General features: G+C 43.0%; 1 protein-coding gene across 1 annotated transcript; it reads right to left on the bottom strand.

The window, feature by feature from the left end:
• Positions 1-5,284: 5,284 nt before the first annotated feature.
• Madm (MLF1-adaptor molecule) lies at positions 5,285-23,307 on the bottom strand. Its single transcript, XM_084579248.1, has 13 exons — positions 22,921-23,307; positions 21,196-21,318; positions 19,676-19,867; positions 16,933-16,973; positions 16,637-16,731; positions 14,395-14,478; positions 13,512-13,570; positions 12,570-12,671; positions 12,206-12,338; positions 10,849-11,008; positions 9,845-10,031; positions 9,051-9,170; positions 5,285-7,560 (listed from the first exon to the last, which is right to left on the bottom strand). Exons 1-13 carry the CDS (start codon positions 23,050-23,052, stop codon positions 7,453-7,455), a joined length of 1,536 nt encoding a protein of 511 aa, XP_084435374.1. The 5' UTR covers positions 23,053-23,307; the 3' UTR covers positions 5,285-7,452.
• Between the last annotated feature and the right edge of the window lie 99 nt (positions 23,308-23,406).

Here is a 23,406-nt window from a genome sequence, read left to right as displayed (position 1 = left end):
TATTGCAGAAAAAGATCCAAGGATTTCGCCAATGCAGCAGAAGAAGAGCGGATTTTAGGAAAACAAAGCACGCAACCACCAGTCTTCTAGATTTACTTTGCACGTTTCTTGCGCTGTAGCACGCTCACGCGCCTAATGCTTGGACCTGCCTAATGACAGCTTTGTTTTTCCGTGTACGTTACTTTGCTGAAGGGTAGACAGAATAAGTCAAGACCCGCGTAATTACTTTCCCACTTCACTTACTTCTGTCCCATGTAAAGTTCTTGAGCACATTATATTTAATTCAGTTTGCACGCGTCTCATGCGAGTGAGACCAGCGAATTTAGTGTCAAGCCCACGCAGATAGATACCTGCAGTACTTTAGATTGAATTGAGGCAGTCTGGTTCACTATATCGTACTTGACTCGATGATTAAGCAGGTTAAATGTAGCATTGGTAGCGCACTGCATGGTGAGTTGCTTTAGACTGAGTGCGCATCAACTCTGGCCCAGACAACCACGCACAAGTATTCCCCAAAAATGAGATCACGCCGACACTATACAGGAAACCTCGCCGCACAGGAAAGCTGATTGTTCACGTGTACAGCGCTGAGTGGATTGCATTTGCCGAGATGCTTTTTGCGGCCACTGTCATAGAATGTGATATTGTATTACTGCATGCACCACTAACTGTAAATGATTTCCTGAAACCGAGGAAAGTATAAGGGATTTCTGATGTGTGTGATGTTAATATATAACGGTAAATTAGTAGTGTAATTATTTTGTTTTGCAATGCCAATAAATTTCACCGTGTGAGAGAACTTTTACACACTTGACAGAATTTACAATAATCAGCAATTAATTTTCAGTAACGTTAAAGTGCAAGCTACGATTTACTCGCTGCGAAGACATCGTTATAAACTGCGCATGGGCACTGTCATGCTCTGGGAAGCAATTTTACAGGCTGAAAATTTCTTTATCACTAATTATTTAGCAGTGACTAAATCTTATGCGAAGTAAAATATTAGGGTTGCTTTCAAAACAGATGCCGGATATAAAACTATTCCGAAAGAAATGGAGGTCATCTTATCATGCGACTATAAAAATGTATTTATTCCCGAACTAAGCACTGATATTTAAGCCCGCATGAAGCTGTTTTACTCCCCTTGTCAGAAATGACTAGTTTTGTTGGAAGACAGCACTTGGACGAAAATGGATTATAATGATTATAATAGGCTACTAGTAAATTACATTGATCTAGGTGTATTATGTAATATTTAGGGTAACAATTAGGTGCAGGGAATATGTTTCCCAAACATTGGAGCATTTCTCTAAAGCAAAATGCGCTCACTAAAACTTTTACGGATGCGCAGAAGCCTTCAACAACAAAAGAAAAGAAATGCATATTGGCCCGGGTTTAACGCATGAAAGCGGCAGCAGCTATGACGGATTATTGCAGAGGCTGGTTTTTGGGTCGTTTTTCTTTTTTTTTTTTTTTTTTCATTATTAACACCACATTTACCACGTGGGATTGTTTATTATGCAGTCAAATCCCACAGCAGAGGAGCGCCTTTCGAAACGGTTGTAATTGAATCCCCCGTTCTCGAAATCAGCAGTCGAGCGCCCTTACCATTGAGAAAACGCGACAGAGGTTTAAAAGCAAAAGAAAAAAAAGTACTCACACAACTCTATCGTACATACAGACGGCATAGCAGGCATAGAGTGGTCTGTTCAAACTGCATTTTGCTATATGAAGCAGTCTGCGGTGGCATATGTTTTAGTAGCTGCGGTATTCCGAACAGAAACGGGAATATGCGATTTCTGAGCGTTTGCATTAACTTTTATTGACGGCAACGACGTGTTTTGCTTTGACACGGCGGTAACGACAGTACCACTTCGTTTGAGACATTGCATGTTAAATGATCTCAAGCGCCGAAGACCGCGATGGATGATGTCCTTATCCAAGCATGACATGCTCGATACGGACAAGTATATATATTTTTTTAAATACGCCTGGGGTTATAGACTGTTCATATTTCTTTTGAGAGAGGCATACAGGTAAGCAAAAGCTCACAGGAACTGCGAAAGAAACAATAACACTACTGTACACGCCGCATGCGCGCGCGTAAATCACTGCGGGCTGGCACGCGACGCGAAAACGCATCCACACTGAGTAGGTTTCGCCGCTGAGCCGCAAGGTGGCGACTCTGCTCGATCTCTGAGTGAGTGAGTGAGTGAGTGAGTGAGTGAGTGAGTGAGTGAGTGAGTGAGTGAGTGAGTGAGTGAGTGAGTGAGTGAGTGAGTGAGTGAGTGAGTGAGTGAGTGAGTGAGTGAGTGAGTGAGTGAGTGAGTGAGTGAGTGAGTGAGTGAGTGAGTGAGTGAGTGAGTGAGTGAGTGAGTGAGTGAGTGAGTGAGTGAGTGAGTGAGTGAGTGAGTGAGTGAGTGAGTGAGTGAGTGAGTGAGTGAGTGAGTGAGTGAGTGAGTGAGTGAGTGAGTGAGTGAGTGAGTGAGTGAGTGAGTGAGTGAGTGAGTGAGTGAGTGAGTGAGTGAGTGAGTGAGTGAGTGAGTGAGTGAGTGAGTGAGTGAGTGAGTGAGTGAGTGAGTGAGTGAGTGAGTGAGTGAGTGAGTGAGTGAGTGAGTGAGTGAGTGAGTGAGTGAGTGAGTGAGTGAGTGAGTGAGTGAGTGAGTGAGTGAGTGAGTGAGTGAGTGAGTGAGTGAGTGAGTGAGTGAGTGAGTGAGTGAGTGAGTGAGTGAGTGAGTGAGTGAGTGAGTGAGTGAGAACTTCATTATGACCATAAGGCAGCAAGGAATGTTCTTGAGCTTGGTGGGTGGCTTCCTCAGTCCAGGTTTGCACACCTGTTGGATGAGGGCTTGTTGGACCTCCAGGATATGTAGCTAGTAAGTGTCAATGAAATGCCATGAGCAGGTGCTAGCAGCAATGTCGCTCGGGAGGCATTTCCAGTCTGCAGTTGTTGGTGGCAAAAAAAATTGAAATGGTGACAGTACACAAGAGCGTACAGGCAATATATGTAGTTGACTGGTGCGCGCTGTTATGCGTGTTAGATGGCGCGTGGGACAATTATAGATTTTTTGGAATAAATATAGGCTAAAAGTGCGACGATGGAGACATAAGGGCGATAAACCGGATCCATTTAAGGCAGAAACGCTGATAAGAATACGACTCATAAATGAACGGGCTCAACAGAATTAATGACCATGGGGTAAGCTTGATTAGAATTCTAAACGGGTATCCCGTGATTTACCTTTTCTGCACAATTTTTTTTTTTTTTTCAAATCGTCTCCCCAACACAGAGTACCTTTAAGCACTTTTCACGGGACAGCTCAAATCTTTGTTCTCCATTGAAGACCATCTGTACAAGTGCTCATCGCCGGTGGTAAATACATGCACTCGCATATGGTCGATATACGTCGCATAGGGGAGCCGAAATAGGGAAATAAATTAAGTTAGCATCCCGCGCCCCATCGTGCGCGCTGCCGGTTCCAATCCGACGCTTCCAAGTGCAATGTAGTACATATGGCGGCAGCAAGGCCGCGGTGGTCCTCTTTCAACTCTAGGCGTGCCCACCGTAGAAAGCAGTGCAAGTGGAACCATCGAGAGGCATCCAGAAGGAAGCGCGGCCGATTAAGCCATTTCGGCCGCGGTTGTGACGTCTGCGGTTTGTGGGCAACGCATCGCTGAAAACTTTTTGAGGCTTGAGCCCGACAGACAATCGTGACGTAGGCGAAGCGTGGGCCACGCGTTACCGCAAAATGCTCGTGATATGCGCACATACAGCGCGGCTGGCGATCGCGAATTCAACATGTGCGGCAGTGCGTAGTTCTCAAGGTTGCGGTCGCAGTTCGCGCGTTTATATCATCCGCAGAAGGGCGGGACAGTGTTCAGAACATTCAAAATTTTGCAGATTGTATACAATGCACTCTGGCCAGGGAATTTCGTAGGTTCGTATCATTCCGAAATTCGTATCAACCGGATTCGTTTCACCGAAATTTTACTACATCGCAAGACAAGCGATTGGTCTGTAATTTTTCAAGTCCTTAGCGTCCCCATACCATCCATACCATCAACCAGGCGATAGAAAAATGCTCGGAATATAACCAGCACTTATACATAGCATTCATTGATTACGAAAAAGCATTTGACTCAGTAGAAACCTCGGCAGTTATGCAGGCATTGCGAAATCGGGGTGTAGACGAGCCACATGTGAAAGTGCTTGAAGATATATATAGGGGCTGCACATCAACCATAGTTCTGCATTAAGAAGCAAAATTCCTATAAAGAAAGTTGTTAGACAAGGAGACACGATCTCCCCAGTACTATTCAAAGCTTGCTTAGAAGTATTCAGAAACTTGGAATGGGAGCAGTTAGGAATAAGGGTAGATGGAGAATACGTCAGTAATCTGCAATTTGTTGATGGCATTGCCTTGCTAAGCAACTCAGGGGATGAACTGGAAATAATGATTGATGACCTAGACAACAAAAGTAGAAAGGTTGGCTTGAAAATCAATATGCAGAAGACTAAGGTAATGTTCAACAGCCTCGGGAAGGAACAGCAGTTTACGTCAGGCAGCGAAACACGAAGTAGTAGACGAATGTCTACTTAAACAGGTAGTAACCGCAGATACGGACCATGAGAGGGAAATAAGGAGAATAAGATTGGGATGGAGCCCATTTAGCAAGCACTTCCAGATTGTGACTACCAACTTACCGGTATCACTCAAGAGGAAAGTATACAACAGTTGCATCTTGCCTGCACTCACCTATGGGGCTGAAACGTGGAGGCTAAAAAAAGAGGTTCTACTTAATTTGAGGACAACTCAGAGGGCTATGGAAAGAAAAATGGTAGGGATAACGTTAAGAGATAGGAAACGTGCAGAGTGGGTCAGAGAATTAACTCTGATATTCTAGCGGAAGTTAGGAAGACGAAATGGGTATGGGCAGGAGATGTGGTACAAAGAAAGGATAACCGATGGTCACCTAGAGTAACAACTGGATTCCAAGGGAAGAAAAGCGTAGCAGGGCGCAGCAGAAAGTTAGGTGGGCAGATGAGGTCAAGAAGTTTGCAGGTGTCAAATGGATGTAGCTAGCAGAGGACCGGGTTAATTGGAGAAATATGGGAGAGGCCTTCACCCTGCAGTGATAGTCAGGCTGATGATGTCAAGCTATGCGAATTCATCCACTAGCATGCACATGATTTCATAGTTGTTCTTTACCACAGATCAAATTCTGGAAGCACTCCCATGACCAGAAACTGTGAAAGGTCAAAATGAACTACACAACAAAGATGTGAAGGCTCAAGTTTTATTCTTAAAGGCAAATGTCATGCAGATTCTTCCCACGGAACAGCAGCACAAAGGTAGTATCAAAAAAAGCTCATTAAAGTAAAATGATAAACTTTTGAAAATGAATACAGAAAAATTCTGACTAATGTGCCATATAATATGAACCTTGTATATGCTGAAACTGCATCTCAGTATTCTTATATTATTTCGAAAGTCATATCAAGTTGCCTGAAGAAAGCCTGCCACCTTTGATCATAGAGGCAAACATTGTGCAACAAACAAAAAAGTGCCAAACTGGTAAGGCTGACACACACATATATACTGCAAGATATGGCAACAGCTGTAGTTGAAGATAAAAACAGTATACACTGCACAAAAAGTATGACCTTAGAAGAAGGGAACAGCACTAAGGTTACAGATTTTAGGTCGCTTCTGATTTTTTTCCCTTTAGTCCCAGAAGGTGGTATAATATGATACGGACGTGCAAAAAAAAAAAAAAAAAAAAAAAAAAAGGAAAGTCAAACGTTAACATTTCATAAGCACACAGGTTTCAATTTCAATTTCTTAGTGCTCCATAGTTTTCTCTCATTTTCGTATAGACAACAACTCCCATTTTCAAGAAAACCCAGCCCCCAAAATTAAGGCATCTACCTGAAACTAGAAATCCTGTTTCTAAGTAATCTGTCATTAGATGTCAAGTGGCTACCAAATGCATTAGATACCTTGATATGCCATTTATAAGCAGCACTCACCCAATAGATGTCAACGTCTTCCGATAACATCAAATTTCAACTTTGTACTCACAGCCTGATAGTAATACACAGTATTACATAGTATGCATAGTAATACATGCAAATCATTAACCACGTGCCAATCAAAGAGGACACACTCACTGTTAGAGCAGAGTCTAAGTGCGCCACAAATATTTCCAGTTTAGCAACAGTTACTACTACCTCAATGCAGAACACAGGTTAAACTGCTATTGTCCAAAAACAACAAATAAAAAGAGTCAATTATACATGAGAGAAAAAAGGGACAGACGGGAAAAAGAAAAAGGCCTTCTCTTTGCTTTTCGTACAAACGACATTGTAAAAACAAAAAGGGAATGCATGTTAAATCATCCGGCACATGCAAGACCCCCGGTTTCTGTCCCGTACAACAGCAGACGACATGTCCCCTATTCTGCTATCCTGATGACCTTCGTGCGATTGTGGGCATTATAAAACAAACTATCTCGTCGAGCAATCAAGCTCACAGATCTGGCGAGACGTGAAGGACCACGCTTGTGCTAGACGAACATTCTAATGTGGGGGAAAAAAAAAAAGCACGAGTATAATACCAAGAACATCATATTGTCAACCTGTAAAGCATGTTGTATGCAAAATTCATGTGGCAAAACAAAGGTGCCAGGCACAAAAAAAAGTGCGCCCATTGTATTTTGCTGCAGCTGCCAGTCATGTTTAACAGCAAACAAAAATCCAACTTTTTTTGCTGGCCACACAACATGGGTGTTGGTCTGAAAAAAATAATAAAAATATAGGGAAGGTGTACTCAGAGAGACTTTCGTAAACAAACGCAGCTTTCAGCAATCGCATGTGCATAAACATAGTCGATTTCCAAGCACCAAATTTAACTATGGCGCGTCGCTTCTTCGCACAATGAAGCAAGCGACAAACTGCGCTTGGGTAAGTTCTCAAAACGACACCAGTCTGGCCCAGCTCCTCACGTTACACGCTTCCTACGCTAGGCTCGACAAGTGCCCTCCGTTTCACACCGTGCACATAACAAACTTCTGTACAGCACATGACTAAGCTTGGCCCCGGCTCGCTTCTTAGAGCCACCAAGAAAAAGAAATAAAAAAGGGGTAAAGAAGTAATAAAGCCAGCGACAACTCGCACGAATAAGGAGAACAGTCATGGACTTTGGCCTCGATGACGGCAGTTGTGTCGCTCTCTCAAAAAGCGACCAGGAGCTGTCGATGCCGATGCCAATGCAGCCCGTTGTCATTCCATGCACGACCATGCGTAGAAAAACTGACGGTTCCTCGGACAAGCACGAATGTACACACCCAACTGGGAACACGCACACCACACACACATATGCCCCCCTCTGTCACTAAGCGCAAAGTCCACTCTAGAGATGGCGCCACAGTTAAAAGATGAATGGTCAGGGGTCACGCAGCACCAATGGAGACAGGCGTAGCTCCTGGGCTGGGAATGCCCGGAATGTGGCTGCGACTTAGAGTGTCCTGGATCAGAACCTCCACCATGTTTCGGTCATCCTGCACAGAGGTGCGAAAGGAAATAACAAGGACACATTTGTGCTGGCTGATTCACAAAGGCGTCGCACAACTGGCTTTGATAGAAGCTTAGAGTTAGATGTGGATGAAAAAAATAAATAAAATGCGAGCTAGTTTTGAGTTTGCATTCACAGCTTGACCTTTGGGAAAACCTCCTCCGCAAATAAGTGGCAGCATGCAAAATGATAGAATCAACAAAGCAGATTTATTTATGTCCAGCTTCCTGTAATGACGAATACCACTATAGTAAACTTGGATATAGTAAAGTGAAACTGAAGCCCAAGTCCACCTCCCATAGACGACTGTGCATTTTTTTGTTTGCTTAAAGTGAGAACAGTCTTAGTAAAAAAACTGGTTACAGTATAGCAGGTCTGGCCATGTCGACATACTTTCAAAGAAACCACAAATTGACATTGTGGCACATGCCCAATCTGGGGTGGGGAGGCGATTTTTTTTCTTTTTTCTTTGTTAAATCATAAAACGATAACAGAAGGTCTCTTGAGGTGGCTTTGCCACTAAGCTTAGCAGCTTTGAGGAGCCAGCTTTGTGAGGGACCTGGAACTGCAAGGCAAAGCATGTGGTACATAGGGGAAAAGAAGTAAAGCTGTCTACGAATGTGGAAAGAAGGTGGGGCTTGGTCTGTTGAGAAAGTAAAAGAGTGTAAAAGAGAAGTGCAGCAAGAAACAGCCAAAAGTTTTCAGCTCTGGGCAGCGCGAAACACGAGGTAGGGGTAGAGAGTAGTGGAGGCATGACGTGCGCAGTTTTGCCGCGACTGCCTGCGTTGCAAGCATTTCTCAACTACTGCCATTTCGGTGACAGGAATAGCAGCAGACGAAGCCGTGTTAAAGCAGAGCTTTGATTTTCACATGAAATCAAACTTGTTTTATTCGCGTGGCCATGTTGTATTCATTAAAACGGTACTTCCAGGATCTAGCTAAAAAAAAAAAAAAAAAAAAAAAGATTGCATAAGGAGACAACAAGAGAAGGCCTGAAAGCACTCTGGCTGTTTCTCTTATAAACCAACAAAATGTTCTAAGTAGCCATTTATTACGAGACAGCATCTTCAAATTATTTCATCGCCAACAGCTGATATAGTAAATATTTTTGCTGGTCCGAGTGACTTTGCTATAGAAGGGTTCTACTTTTAAACACATGCCCCAAACATGACTTTGCTGAGAAGACTATTTACTTTATGCACTATCAGCATGTTCACCGCCAATGAATGGGGCATAGGAGTTTCACTTTGTCTGATCTTACCAATAACAATATGTTTGCTTTGCTTTTCATATAGAGAAACGATTCTGCTGCTCCTGGGCTTGAAGAGGAAAGGCAGTATTGTTGATCAAAAGAGTTTACGTTCTAAATGTCAGAGAAAGAAAGTCAGATGATACTACTAGGCTGAAAGCATTGTTGAGTCTCCACACCACGAGGAAAGGAACGAGGCCAGTAGCACAGATGTGGAACGCACTAACCTTGTTGATGAAACCATAGTGGACAAGCTCCGTAGCCAGCACAGAGGGCGTGTCCTTTATGGAGAGTTCGCAGGTTAATTGCCGATTCATTTTGTCATCCATTCGCAGCAGGAGTGTCATCTGCGACAATCAAGACCACACTGTCACCACCGCAGTGTCACATCATCAAACAAAGCAGTTCTGTAGAACCACGATCGCAGACAAAGTCAGACTCACCGCTTTCTGCTCTTCGACCAACGTTTCAAGGGATACCTAAGTGCACCTTTTCCTGTTGTCAAAATGCTTTGTTTCTTTTTTTTCCCCCGTCACAACCAAACAATGTGAACTTATGTAGTAAAAGCACAGAGCGAATCTGTGGTACAGATTCTCAGCTTAGTGAGCTTGGCTTAAAACTAAAAATTTTCAGATTAAAAAAAAATAATAAAGCTCGCACTTTTTTTTTTTCCCCGCTCAGAACAAACTAGCCCAGTGCCCTGTAGCACAGTACCCAACCTTAAGTCTGAAGGCACGCATGGTCATTGTGTTGACTATGTGCTGGCAACAATGTTTAGAAATAAAACAACTGTCTCCTAATCAGTTATTATTACCAAGAACAACAATGGCAAGTACATTTCCTTTCTACTTTTAAGGTGCCCTCTGTGAAATGGTATTTGCATATCTCAGTAGTGCAGAACTTCTTCTCACCCTCTGCAAATGCCAATAAGAGAGAGCAGCGAGTTAATGATTATAAATGCGGGTACCGTACTCACTGCGTCAAAATAAGAAACAAAATATTTTTGCAAACCGAGACTCACGACGAAGTTTTGAGATTCCTCCTGCTGCTTGATGTTACACATCATGTTTATGATGCGGCGTGTCTCGGCATCGAACGGCTCCGGTGACGCAGACTGGACCGACTCGGACACCTCTGGTGACGATGCCCGGGGCCTCACGATTGGCTGGTGTGACATCACGAACGCTGTCAGAGGATAGATGCCATTCCTGGGAAAGTAAGTGAGCAGCAAGCTTAAAAAAGAAGCAGCTGGGTGCTGGTAGCACAGAATACGACTTCAGAGCTTTAGAGATAAGATAAGCTGCACATATGCTCTTTCTTTTTGAAAGTACCTTCCGTACAACGGAGCAAGATTTGCTAAGACTGCAAGAAAGTAAAATAAAAAGTGTTCAGAAAGAAAGCTTAAATTGTCAGATTCTTCAAATATTTAGGCTCATATGGAAATTTTGAAGGCTAATACTGAATATATGGAGAGTTTATCATTTCTGTTTTTCTTCACGCCCATAACAACCCTTTGAAAGGAACAGAACAGGTCATGGTAGATTTGACCATTTTGTAGGATGCCCTGTTTATAATAAATGTTAAAATTTCACGCTAAATACTGCGGTAAACCATATACTAAACCAGAATAAAGAAAGGAATTGGCATGAAAATGTGAACCACTATAAAAGCAATCAGCATTTGGGAACCACGCACCCCACCCACAGTCGCCAGTACTTTCAAAATTTTCAAAAAGAGCGGCTTTTTTTTAAATTTTGCACAAAAGAGCTCTGTCCCATAACAAAACTATTCCTGTGGCTAATGATAGCAACCATTTGGCCACTTTGTCCTCTGGAACGTTAGTCAGCAACCCATAACAAAATTCATACTAATTCACCCAAGTTAAGTGGCTGCACTAAATCAACTTTTCTCGCTTTTTAATGCTCCCTACGAGAAAGGGTCCAAATGTCCCCAAACTGAATTCTTGTCACAAAATGCAGTGTGAACACTCTGTCCAATGGCTTTCAAAATGGTTACCACACACACCTAACATCTTCAAGCAATTTTTCCAGCTCCAGCTTGGGCACCTCATTCTTTCGTAGCTCGACGCCAACACGGCCGTCTCGATGCGAAATCTCGGCCACAATGTCTGCCTGGCTGTACCTTGAAAGCACCGCTTCGTCTGTCAACTGGTCTGGATGATAGGCTGGAGAAAAAAAAACGGGCTCAATTAAGCCTGGACAGGCCGCAGAGTGGAACCATGACACAGTTGATTTATTTATTACTTCTTTTCTGTAACACCACAGGAATGTCAGGCTGACGTAACATGGAGACCTTTACCTCTGCTGAAACTTCTCACTAATCAACTACTAAAATTATTTCACAATGATCTCGCTATGGTATCTTTCATTATGCATGCACTATATACTCTGTTCGACTGCATACATGTAAAGCCGACCAATGTTTCCTCACTAAGCATTTAATGCTCTGCTTATTAAATCCAGAACAAGTCTTCATATTTCCTCACCTTTTCATGAGCTGTTTTTGTTGTTTTTGTAACTACGCACTAAAATTAAAACTGCTGTCTTTAGCCAAACTGGCACTAGTGAAATCCGGATTCTTCACTGCAAGATGCTCTGTTAGTGAGTAGGGCAAGCCTCATGGCAACTAGCCAGGCATTTATAGACATTACAGTCGTAATTGTTCATGAATAAAATCAGTGTCAATACAAAGGGTCAACCGAGCATAGCTTCACTAGCAGCTCGGGTGTGTAGCCATGACACGGTGCTGCTAGTGTCTTCAAAGGTGACATTGCTTTTCCAAAAAAAGGAAAAAAAAAAAAAAGGAAAAAAGAAACCATTTATGCAGTAAGTTACACTCAGAATGCGCTACTTCTCATCAGCAATCCATTTCTATTGCAATTTACAAGCCCTTCACTCCACTGAGGCACTAAAGTACAGTCTAGCACGATTTGAAGGTTATTACATTTGTTCCGGTAAAACGAATCAAAATACTTTTTTTTTTCTGTCGTGATGGTTGCTTAGTCTAAAATAAACATGATGGCCCAAGACAGAAGTCTTTTGGCTAGCTAAGCATGTGGATTTGTTGCTGCGTTCTGGCTAAATAAACAGCGTTCAAGCAGTTTCTTTCGAGCAGCTTAGTCCTGATGTGATCACCTTCAAATAGTGCTAGATTGTAGAAGCAGCGACCTGCACGACTCACTTCTCGTGATTCCTTTAAAACTATGGCCACCAAACCTGTGTCAGGCTGCCTAATACCCAAAGCAGTGAAGGCAATTACAGAACAAAACGAGCGTTTTTTCCCAACACGAAGGCCAAGCCACAACCGTGCTTATGATAGACGCAAGATCTTTTCACGCGGGTAGGGGGCACCGAAGACTCACAGGCACTTTGGACAATGACGTGTGCGGCAAGGACCTGCAACGAGTGCACCTCGAAAATGACGGGGTGAAAGAGGAGCTCTCTGGCCGTGGGCCTCTCCTGGGGGTTCTTCCGCAAGCACTTGCGGATGAAGTCCTGAAAAAAAATATATATATATATATAAACACAGCCTCATGTAGTCTCCACTATTTTCAGGCCATGTATGTCATTTTAGTTTTCGAAAGTCCGACATCTTCTTGCACAATGCAGAGATCACAAGCAATGTGCATAGCTGGTCTACTCAGATGCTAGGAATTGCTTCCTTATTATTATAAACCTGCTCCAACTAGCAGTCATGTCTCATCAGATAAAAGAAAAATACCTTACCTTTTGCTGGGGATTTTCTAATGACTCGATTGTCTTGTTGACGACCTCCTCGGTGATTTGCGTGCCAGAATCACCATTTCCCGGAATCTCCAAAGCTGCCATCTAAGAAAAACAGTGAATGGCTGTAACTTTCGAGTGCACGCTACTAAAGCTCGAAAGGATTTGGCAGACGAAAACGAAAGGAAAAGGAGACTTACCACATTGTGACAGAAGCCCTCAACCAGCATGCGACACTTTATTTAGGCAGAGCCTTCAATCTCTCACACAACAAAAGAAGCCAGAAAATTTGTTTAAGAATGCTGCATTTCTTACTATCAACCTGCCTCGGAGAAAAAAACTACTACCGAATGTTGGGAACACCTGCATCCTAATAGACACCCCAGCCTGTCCTCTCCATAGAATATGCTGCAACCCGCCGCGGTGGTGCAGTGGTTAGGGTGCTTGACTGCTGTGCCCAAGGAGGCGGGATCGAATCCCGGCCACAGTGGCCGGCTTTCGATGGAGGTGAAAAGCAAGGTGTCCTGTGCTGTGTGATGTCTGTGCACTTTAAAGAACCACAGGTGGTTGAAATTTCCGGAGCCCTCCACTACAGCATCTCTCATAGCCTGAGTCGCTTTCGGACGTTAAACCCCATAAACCAAACCAAACCAGAATACGCTGTACTTTAGCAACTGGTAATAGACTATTGCCTGCATCTTGTTGCATAAGAATAATAACTGTGTAAGAACACAGAATCGTGCCACATGCAATAAGGCCACCTAACAATTTAGAAAGCTTTCATGTAGTATGAATTGTCCTCAGACTAGCTAAAGCTTTAGTACCTTTGTTTACCTCGTGGATCAATTACCACCTTTTGCCGTATTTGTAGAGTGATCAACAGAATGCAGCCAGAGCTACAGATGAATTCCGCAAGTGACTAAGTTATCATGGTGCGGTACTCACCTCAAGGGCACACATCCCGAAAGAGTAGATGTCGGCAGCAGGTGTTACGACAGAAGCAGCTGCAAAGAAACATGAATGCTCAAAAAAAGAAAAAAAGGAAAGGCCAGTACAAGAGTAAAACAAATTAAGAGGTTTAATCAATCTATTCAAGCTGCTTAAGAAAAAAAAGATAATAAAGGCAGTTAGAAAGCACGGTCACATAACAGGGGCCATTTCAGATGAATTCGGGTCTCGAACTAAAAACTCGGACGGCTACACCTGAACACCTCACACCATCACGTGAACCTGCTTATTCATAGAAACATGTCTGCATCACCCGTGCTTTTTTCTCCTAAAGTGTAAGTTTTGTGCAAGCAAAGAAATGCGTACTATTCAGAGCCAAGAGAATCTAGCAAAACTACACGAGAGTTCTATGTTTCTTTGCATAAATTAGTTACACCAAGGTGAGATTCATGCCTGAACTAGCCATCAAAATTATGTCATACAACATAACACTAGGAATAATAACGCATCTAATGCCAATCCCGATCTCATAAGCTGACACATTTGCCTTATTTCTAATTTCTGATGAAACTCAACCGTCACTGGGGGAAAGGGAGCTGATAGCAGTCTGCGGTGCAAACTACACAACAATAACTGATGTCAAATAATAAATAAATAACAATGGGTCAATGGCAGCTGAAAATAACTTGGACTATAACGGCAGAAGGAAAAAAGAAAAGACAACACTCATGGAGAAGTGGAAAAGAGTGAGAAGATGGAAGAGAACAAGTGGAGGAAAAGGGTAAAAAAATGTGCAAGTCACAAATGGAGGACAGCAAAAAGACAGGAAGGAGAGAAAGAGGCAGAAAGCGGCCCAGTGCCAGACACGTACTCGACTTACTTCCATACTCAGGTGCCACAAAATGGACATTTTTGATGTTTTCTCGAAATGTCTTAACATGATGGTTGATTGCATCAGGTGCCACTAGAAGAGAAACACAGAAGAAGTTATTAAAGGGGAGCTTGGCCAATGCACAAAGCCTCTGGTCCCCACACAAATTTTTTTTTTTAAGTGATGCAATGCTAAGACCAGTGCTTCCGAATTAAAAATGACCTACTCACTGCTTTTTGGCATGTACTCCTAAAATTCATTAACCCAAGAAACTATGGCATGCATTTTATTTGTGACAGAACTAACGTGAAATTCCAAGTGCAATATTATTCCCATGGCGAATGTTCTATGCCTGTCCTTTCTCTTGTCTTCTTGCTGCACTGAGCTGTTGTAACATTTTTATGCTACTAGCTCTTAACATTATTGCACTTGCTCCTTTACTACATGTGCACAACCTTCCGAAGTCTGCCCTGCCTTTGCACCCGAGAAAGCGGGATCGAACCCCAGCGGTGGCCGTTGTCGCTTTTCGATGGAGGCGAAAAGCAAGACGCTTGTGAGCTGTATGACGTCAGTGCACGGAACCCCAGGTGGTCTATATTTCTGGAGTCCTCCAATATAGTGCCCCTCGTAGCCTGAGTAGCTTTGGGACGTTAACCCTCACAAAATAAACCAAACCTTCCCAAATCTGTTGTGTTCTAGGCCTCCTCTGGTGCAAAGCTTTCAAGACCCAGTTCTGTACCATATACGCTTGTAATATTAAAATAGACACAGTTCTGAACCACATACGCTTGAATATTAATAGTGAAATCTCAAATACACTCGTATGCATGCCACCGGGCCAATTCCTAGCATCAAAACCTAACTTCAGTTCCTGATATTCTCTAAAATATGCACACACAAAAAAACCATGCCTGTCAGGCTAAACTCAACCATCAATTATGAGATCTTTGCAAATTTTACAAAAGTGGGAGAAAAATTCAAATATATAAAGTGCCTTAGTGGATTGGATTATGCAATATGAAGCACATTTACGTGAATGAAATCACATAACACTATCAGAAAGCTCAAATAAAAGACAGCTTCATCTAAGGCAACCTCGAAACCAGAAAAACACACTCAAGCCCTGCAACATTACTTTTTTTGCATGCTATAGACCCCAACTTCCAGCAGATAACCCAATCAGCATCTGTTATTTCAATGAAAATTTTCTCATTAAGAACAAAAAATATACGCAATCTTTACAAACTTCTGTATTCCACCCACATATAAATACAGTCTTAAAATCTTAGGATACGCAAATCAATACCTTAAGAGTTTTACTATGCGCTCATCTGATCATCCATTTACGTCCACCACGCTACCACCAAATACGACCAGATTATTGGCCATACAAAAGATCTAAGGCTGCGAAATGATAAGCAGAGATATTGATTCCCTACCTGCAGTGACACATCAGTGATAGCTGCCATTCTAGTTTTGTGTTTTACTTCTGGTCAGTAATCTGCTCACTCTCCAGCAAGAACTTTGGTAGCCCGAAAACAATGCACACACAACAAAATGCTAGAATAAAGAACCTCAAAGGGCAGAAAAATAATATCAAGCAAATGATGACAGAGCTGAGCTGTCTATTTCATACATCTAAATACTTAGCTATCCCTTATTAACACTCGCTTTCAATGTCTGACAGTACAGTTAACATGACAACCTCAGACAACAAACAGGCATCCTTTATGGCAGGCACAGTTTTATCCTTTCTTCAAGAACATTATGGAATTTCACCTGTCCTGGCCTTGCATAAGCACATAAATCTATTACTAAACATAGGTTTTGTCAAGTTTTCTCACGTTATGTTTACTCATTCGTTCAAACTAATTTTACAAAAACTGTCCCCAGTCTGCTCCCCTTGGCTCCTGCTTTCTGTGCTCAGTCCTCAAACAACACTTATTTCCTACTCCTGTAACAACGTGCGTGAACAAACGAGAACCACCACCACCTATTTAATCATTAAAAGTGGTTAAAGCAGACTAGCTACAGTGCTTTGCTCCCACTTTGCAGGAAGTCAATGTGACAAATGCAAGAAAAAAAATAATGCTCTTTGGCAAGAGTTTCACAATTGCTGAGACAAAAAGAACTGAAGCTTTACCATCAACTTAGCTTCAGTTTTGTCAAAAAGTAGCTCTGAACATACACGGGCTGCCATCTCCAAGCAGTGCACGAATTGGAAAACAAAGACAGGGATGCTCCACCAAACCTGATCCAATCTTGATAAGGCCATTGTGCTGGATGAAAATGGTGTCGCAGGTCATGTTGCCGTGCAAGATTGGCGGCGAACAAGAATGGAGGTAACTGCCGAGAGAGGGAGAAAGGTGGGGGAGAAGAGACGCCCGTGAGGTGCGAAAGAGGGCCCTTGCCACAGCGCCTTCGGGCCGGCCCGCGAAAGAGTGCGAGGCACGGCCCTTCGGCCAAAAAGACAGGCAACGGTCGGCGGACTGAGCAACAGTCCAGCCGCGCGTTTGTTTTTTAAGACATCAAATGCTGGGACCACACCTTAGGGCGGAGAGAATCTGGTTGCACCATCTCTTCCATGCCTAAAATGAAAATTGCAAAGGTGATGACGCGTGCCGGCGACAGGAGACACTGCAACACATGGCGACGGCGAACACAAGGAGAGAAGAACTAGAAAGAGACTAGATCACACTTTACCTTTTTATGTTCGTCAACTAAATGAGCACTGGGCACCCGTTTCAGAAAAGTAAGAAGCCTAAAATCCATCATGAATACTCCTCAAGCGAGCATGCCTCAGATTGCCCCAACTGCAAGGAGATTTAATATGAATCTGGTGAAGTTATACTAAGGCTAGCCGGAGAAAGGCAATTTTGCAAGCACGAGAAGTTGACAAGAATTGTGACGAGTTTGCCAAACCTCCCCAAGGCTGATGTATAAAGTGTGATCAGTCTCCGAGGCAACAAAGACAGCAAGCTGGTTTGCGATAAACATGAATAAAACAGCCACAGTTGCTCGTATATGTGGCACGGCTTCGTTTGGAGAGAACATGCAGATCTCAGTTACACTAATAATGCGTTAAAATTAAATGAGTGAAGAGATTAGGTAACACTTACTTTCTCAAAATCTTAAGAGAAAAGCTTCCAGGATAAGTTTCGATATGAACTCCCACTTGATTATTAAGCACTTCAAGAAGCCCACAATTCCCTTCATATATAGAGGTTTACATTTTTTTAGGACATTTCTTAAGGATGCATGACACCCGTGTCGCTCAACCATCAATTTTAAATGTATGCATTAAATCCGTATTTCATGAAATTAGCACAAGAAACGATATACTACTTGTGCGGCACTAAAAAATTTATTCCAAATTTTCTGTACAAGTTAACTAATGTAACTGGCCTGAAAGTTATGCTGACCGATAGTGAGTAAGCCACAGGATGATACTTCACATCTTGTGATAACATGCTTAAAAATCTTTCATGTTTAACGCAAACAAGCTCACCTGCTTTGAAGCACATTCCAATCCTCTCTTCCAAAGCCCATCCCCATTAAGTTTTACATAGAAAAACTAATAAACAATGCAGAAGAATAAAGGCCTCTGTGATAACTGGCTGCTACTGGTGGTTAGATGGGCCCGGGAACACACTTGGCTGGTTAAACAGCAAAACAAAAAATATTTATATAAAGCTCTGCCTTCCCTATTTCAGACAATATGATAGTGTCTTGAGTTATAAAAACAGCAGTAAGATACAACAGCAAAAGGTGACAGGGCAATGTAGCGGTTTATTTATGCACTACGAAAGCATTATACTTTCCAAACTCTAATAACACTAAAAAAAAAAAGGGGGGGAGGGAATGCATAAGCAAATCCTGCGGTTAAAAGTGACACTTATGACAATTTCAAAAGAATGCATTTGATTCCACAGTGAAACTCATGATTTTCAGTCCCTTGCCATTTAAGCAGTGTAAGTAGTAAGTACAAACGCACCTTCCATGACACCATAGCTTGCGCTCTCAATTCTACCAATGATGCCATCGTAAAACTCATGACGGCCATGATCGAAACAATATATCTTGTGATTTACGCTATTTTCGACTTTCTATTTTCTATAGGCAATTCTATAAGCTGTTTTCTATTTGTGAGTTACGCTAGCTTTAGCTACAACATTGGCTGCACATTGAAAATGACATGCAACCTCTATGTAGATCACGGGAGTACCTACGCAGAGCACGTACACCAGACTAAGCACACCCTAAAAGAACAAAGATTTTCCATGCAACTTAATGCACTCCATGAGAAAAAGCATAGAGAACAGTGCAGGCATCTTGTCACCATATACTGTCCTACCTTCCCTCTCCATCATGAAGACAATAATTATTGTTCCCGATTGCACACCTGCAGTCGCTACAAGTACGCTTAGCAAGGTCTGGTCGTTCTTGGGAAAGCATGCAGTTGAAGCTGGCGTAACAAGAACTTTGGGGTGCAAAGGCACACTCGGTCCAAATGCTTACGTAGATACTGTAAGTGAATGGCATGTCAGCGTACAGAGAGCACCAGTACATCACCGTTTTGCGGCAGCACAAAGAAAAGCCTTTCCTACACGGTCTCACCAGTGAAGTGAAAGAAAATGCAACTTCAAAGCTCGTGGGCCATTCAATTCATAACAAAGCACAGCTACGTAGGGAGCGCGGAAAGCTTTCTATTATATGTACAGACAAGTAACAAAGACAAAGCTTTTTTTTTTTTATTTCTAAAATGCGAACCTCAACCCCGGAGCACCAACCGCTAGCCTACTGTACACCAGACTTCTCTTAAAAGCAGCTTAGGCAATGTTATGCAAAATCCCGACATCCCATGCTGAATGGCAAGAAAAATTGGGAACCAATTCCTTTCAAATAAAATGTTTACTGAAAACAGTTTGCAGCCAAGCGTGAAAAGAAGGCGAGAAGAGGAATTCACTGTCACATGAGAGGTCCCCGAAAACAGCAGCAGAAACATCAAAACGTAAGAACGGCCAACTGCTAGGTAAAAGTCTGACTTTGCAATAGACTTGCACGCAAAACTTTCTTGACAACGAGCCCAAAAATTCAGTGCAGTCTTTGAATAAACAAGTTAAATGAAGGGCTTCCATTCTTATACACTACACCTTTGTCCACTTGAACGTCCCTGCTAATATCTCGTTTCCAATGCCGTTTCGGACACCCCTTCAGACACACCCCGAATCTAACACTTCAAGAAGGCCACAAAGGCATGCCGCAAAAACATGCTCGCACAGGTCCATACCTGCAGGGGAAGCTTGATGACATTGCGTTTTGTTTTCTTTAGGAACTGCTTGAGTGACCCACTGGACATGTACTCAGTGATGAATATAACTCGTGGCTTCTCCGAATCCTTATCCATCCAGTACTTGTGGATCTTGACTATGTTGGGGTGCTCCAATTGAGCTAGGCTGTCAAACACCTCCCGTATTTTCTCCTGCAATACAAGCACATATGCATTCAAAGGCTGATATCTCGAACGATGGTACTCTAGATGAAGTTTTCTATGCCTACACTGCAAGAAATGCAAGAGATATATTTGTAAAACACTAGTGCAACACACGGTCAGACCTGAGATGTCATCTGCTCCTTCCATCAGTCAATAAACAAGCTCATATTTCATGCAACAACACTTTCCTCGACTCAACGTATCAGTTGCTCAGTGAAAGAGGCAGTGCATTCTTCATGTAGTATGTGGCTCAATATGAGAAACACACAGTCAGACTCAAATGAATGATTCCCCCAAAATATCTCGTAAAGACAAATTATATAAATCCTGTGAGGTTCCGTGAACTTTCGCGCCATTCGGTCTCCCACACAGAGCGTACGAACCGAGGTAGCTACTAAGAGATGTGCACCTGTCCCCAGTCACGGCGATTACCAAATTGGTGGAACCGCAGACGCACGATGGAGGCTCAGTGGCTGCTCTATTGTTGCCGGCGCCCGCCACTGCACTCGTTCCGTAGTGTAGTGTTCACAGTGTTGAATGTCCTTTCTGTGACCAGTGGACGTCTTTTTATGCCTTCTCATCATTCCCTCTGCTCATGTGCATATAGCCTATTGTGAGGAAGCAGGTGTACGGTGACGGACCAGTGCCCGATGAGGTGCCAATGGGTCATTTGAGCTGCAGGTGCACACAAGCGCTTGGTTAAGCTGGAGTTGGCACTGAGTGTTTCATTAGAAAGTGTTCCCGCAGCATTTGTCCCGTGTACCCGTGTGTGGAGAGGAAACGTAGGGGAAGGCAGAGGTTCGGATTGCAGCCACCTAAGTGCTGTTTGTATGTTTGCTTGGGACCTCTCTTTTCCCAAGTATTTGATAGCAGATATCCTTTCCCTAATCTTTGGTTCGCTGAAGGAAACTTGATTTTCCTTTCCCTGATTATCGACTGGTGGGAAGTGTCATCTAATTTCTTATTGGCTGCCGTCCCCGCCAAGGGCGGAGACAGAGGACTATGCACTCTTGAGTTAAACCAGGGCCGATTTCGTTGACTTAACATTTCAGTCATGTAAATAGTTTTCTCTTTTTGTTTTATTTATGTGTGAAATAAATAGTTAACTTTTTCTGTCGTGCCATCAAGTAATGTGAATTTTTGCGAGTCTGAACTATCAGTATATCAAGAACATCGATATCCTTATCAAGAAGTGTTTTCCCAGCATCACCACCTAAAAAGAAAACTCAATTGATCCCCTCCCGATATTTTCTTTCCTTAAAAGAACCCCAGCTGAAATATACAGGAGCACGGAGTAATTTCCATGCACCCCATACCTCTTTGGCCTTGAAATTTTTTCTTTCGGAGAACTTGACTTCATTCCAGACAACTTCGACCCCTTCCTCTGTGTCCATCGCAAGATAGGCAGCGTCTATGCCTGGAATGTCCCGCTGCTGAACCTGCACAGCGAACAAAGGAAAGCAGCTGCAAAGATCTCAAGATTTTATACACAAACATGTAGCTTCCTCAGTGGGTTACCTTTACAACCACCCGTAAAAAGCAACAGGAACAAAAGAAAAAAAATGACTGTGCCAGAGCAGGAAGAAAGGCACATCTAATGGCGAATTCCAATTGGTGACCTGGAGCAAGCTTCTTGCTCCCCAAAACCGAGGAGCTGTTTTGATGAGCAATTTGGATTTAGAGGCTAAGTTCTGATGGGGCTGCGACAGTACAGTTAGTAGACTTCCTATAAGTCTTTCTCCTTTACAGACCTTGAAAGCACTCTGAATAACCAACTGAAATTGGTTATAACAATGTATATAGTGATAACATTAGCTGATAACTCTTATAAACAGAATAACTTGAATGTTACACAGATCACTGACCATGCAATTCGTAAAGATAAAGCAACTTTGTATGGCAATCCCACTTGCAAAAAGGTGACCACAGTATGACTAATGGAGATCAGTCATCCTTCACTAGTGACCATAGCAGCAAACATTTCGATGCCTCAAAACATATATGATGTGCAGAAAACTTTATTTACTCCTCAAGTCTAATAGGTATTCAATTCGTCTGATCAACATCCCTCAATGCCTAAGTCACTTTTAGACATTAAATCCTATGAATCAGTTCACGTGAACAACTGCTTTTATTAAAGTTCAGTATCCAACATAATTTCACTATCCAAATGAAATATATTGGTACCTACATAGATTCTACAAGGTCACACTCTCACCTCACAGGTATTTGGTAAGTGATTTTACAATGGTAGCAGCACAGTACGCAGTAGTCTGCATATGCCACAGCAGAAGCATTTAGTAAGACAGAATGTAGAATGTCACTCATCAGACACTGCGCGCTTAGCGACATATGGTAACCAAAACGGCTGAAATTAGTTTTGAAATCAAATTATCAAGTTTGTTCGTCTCGTTTTTGCTCCTCGCAGACACGTGCTCGCTACGGCTTCAGTCCCAAAAAGGCCGCACGTCGTCACATGGACAGACGATGTAGCTGATACATTCGCCCTTGGTAAAGAATCTTTCGTGCAGGCGATCTGTGAAACCGTGCAGCAATGAGTCGGGCGCAGGCCACTACCACAAAGAAGCATAGCATAATCGCTCATCAGTAGACGTAACAGCACTTTTACTGGCCACGCGAACTCCCATGCGCACGTAGAGCGGTGCGCTCCGCGATCATTGCAGAGTGCGAGACAGACGTGCGCCGACAATTCGTGCGGTAAACAACAAGCAAACAAGTACAGGCGACGTCAGGGCGTTCCCGGGATGTTGACTTTCAAATAGACACGTACCCCTTTTTGGACACATCTGTCACTTAATCCAGCTACCGATTAGACGCCACAGATAGCGGAAAGAATCACGTTGTTGTGGCGCCGATAGTAGGCTCGCGAACGATTTGTCAGAATACTATTTGTCAAAAGCCCTTAAGCTTAGCGATGCCCTGTGCACGACCCAGTTTTGTCTTTTTTTCGCTAACAAGAAGTTTAAGGCTGGTCGTCCCACGGTGAACGTAGAGGACCGTAGAGCAATGACGGCATTTACCTCTTCTCTCCGCTTGAGCCATCGGCCGCAGGGGCTCTCTTCTAGGACTTCGCTTTCGTCTTCAGAGTCGTCCCCGCTACCACGCTGTTCGTTGGATTCCTGAGGAATCTTACCGTCTTTCGTGTCGCCCATTGCCGCAGCAGAAGGCTTCGTGGAAAATGTATCATGCGTAACACATCGAAATAAACAAATCCTTGTACCACTAACAACGATTAAAGATCCCACTTGGAACAGCGAGGATACCGACACAGCAACCACCACGCAAAGCACGTCCACACGCCATTAAAAAACAGCTTTCCGTCTGGTGGGTGTATGCGTAGGACTAGTTTTATAGTGGCGAGTGGTGACACCTAAGTCGCTAGAGTTCACCCTAACAATGCAACTTAAAGAGTATTTAAAACTTGCGGCTGAAGTTATTTACATCGTTCATTTTAAACAACTCGAACAACTCTTGGGGACAGATTTTTATTCTACACGCAGTAAATA

This window comes from Amblyomma maculatum, chromosome 9 (assembly GCF_055883805.1).
Source record: "Amblyomma maculatum isolate TAMU_Amacu chromosome 9, ASM5588380v1, whole genome shotgun sequence".
Taxonomy (NCBI): domain Eukaryota; kingdom Metazoa; phylum Arthropoda; class Arachnida; order Ixodida; family Ixodidae; genus Amblyomma; species Amblyomma maculatum.
This window is presented reverse-complemented; position numbering and strand designations above follow the sequence as displayed.

Excerpts from the sequence above, each read along its gene's own strand:
- Madm (XM_084579248.1), bottom strand. The coding sequence starts at position 23,052 with ATGGGCGACACGAAAGACGGTAAGATTCCTCAGGAATCCAACGAACAG. Across the intron at positions 12,672-13,511 it reads TCGGGATGTGTGCCCTTGAG|ATGGCAGCTTTGGAGATTCC; the intron begins GTGAGTACCGCA and ends TGTTTTTCTTAG. Across the intron at positions 11,009-12,205 it reads CGTCATTGTCCAAAGTGCCT|CCTATCATCCAGACCAGTTG; the intron begins GTGAGTCTTCGG and ends TTTTTTCTCCAG.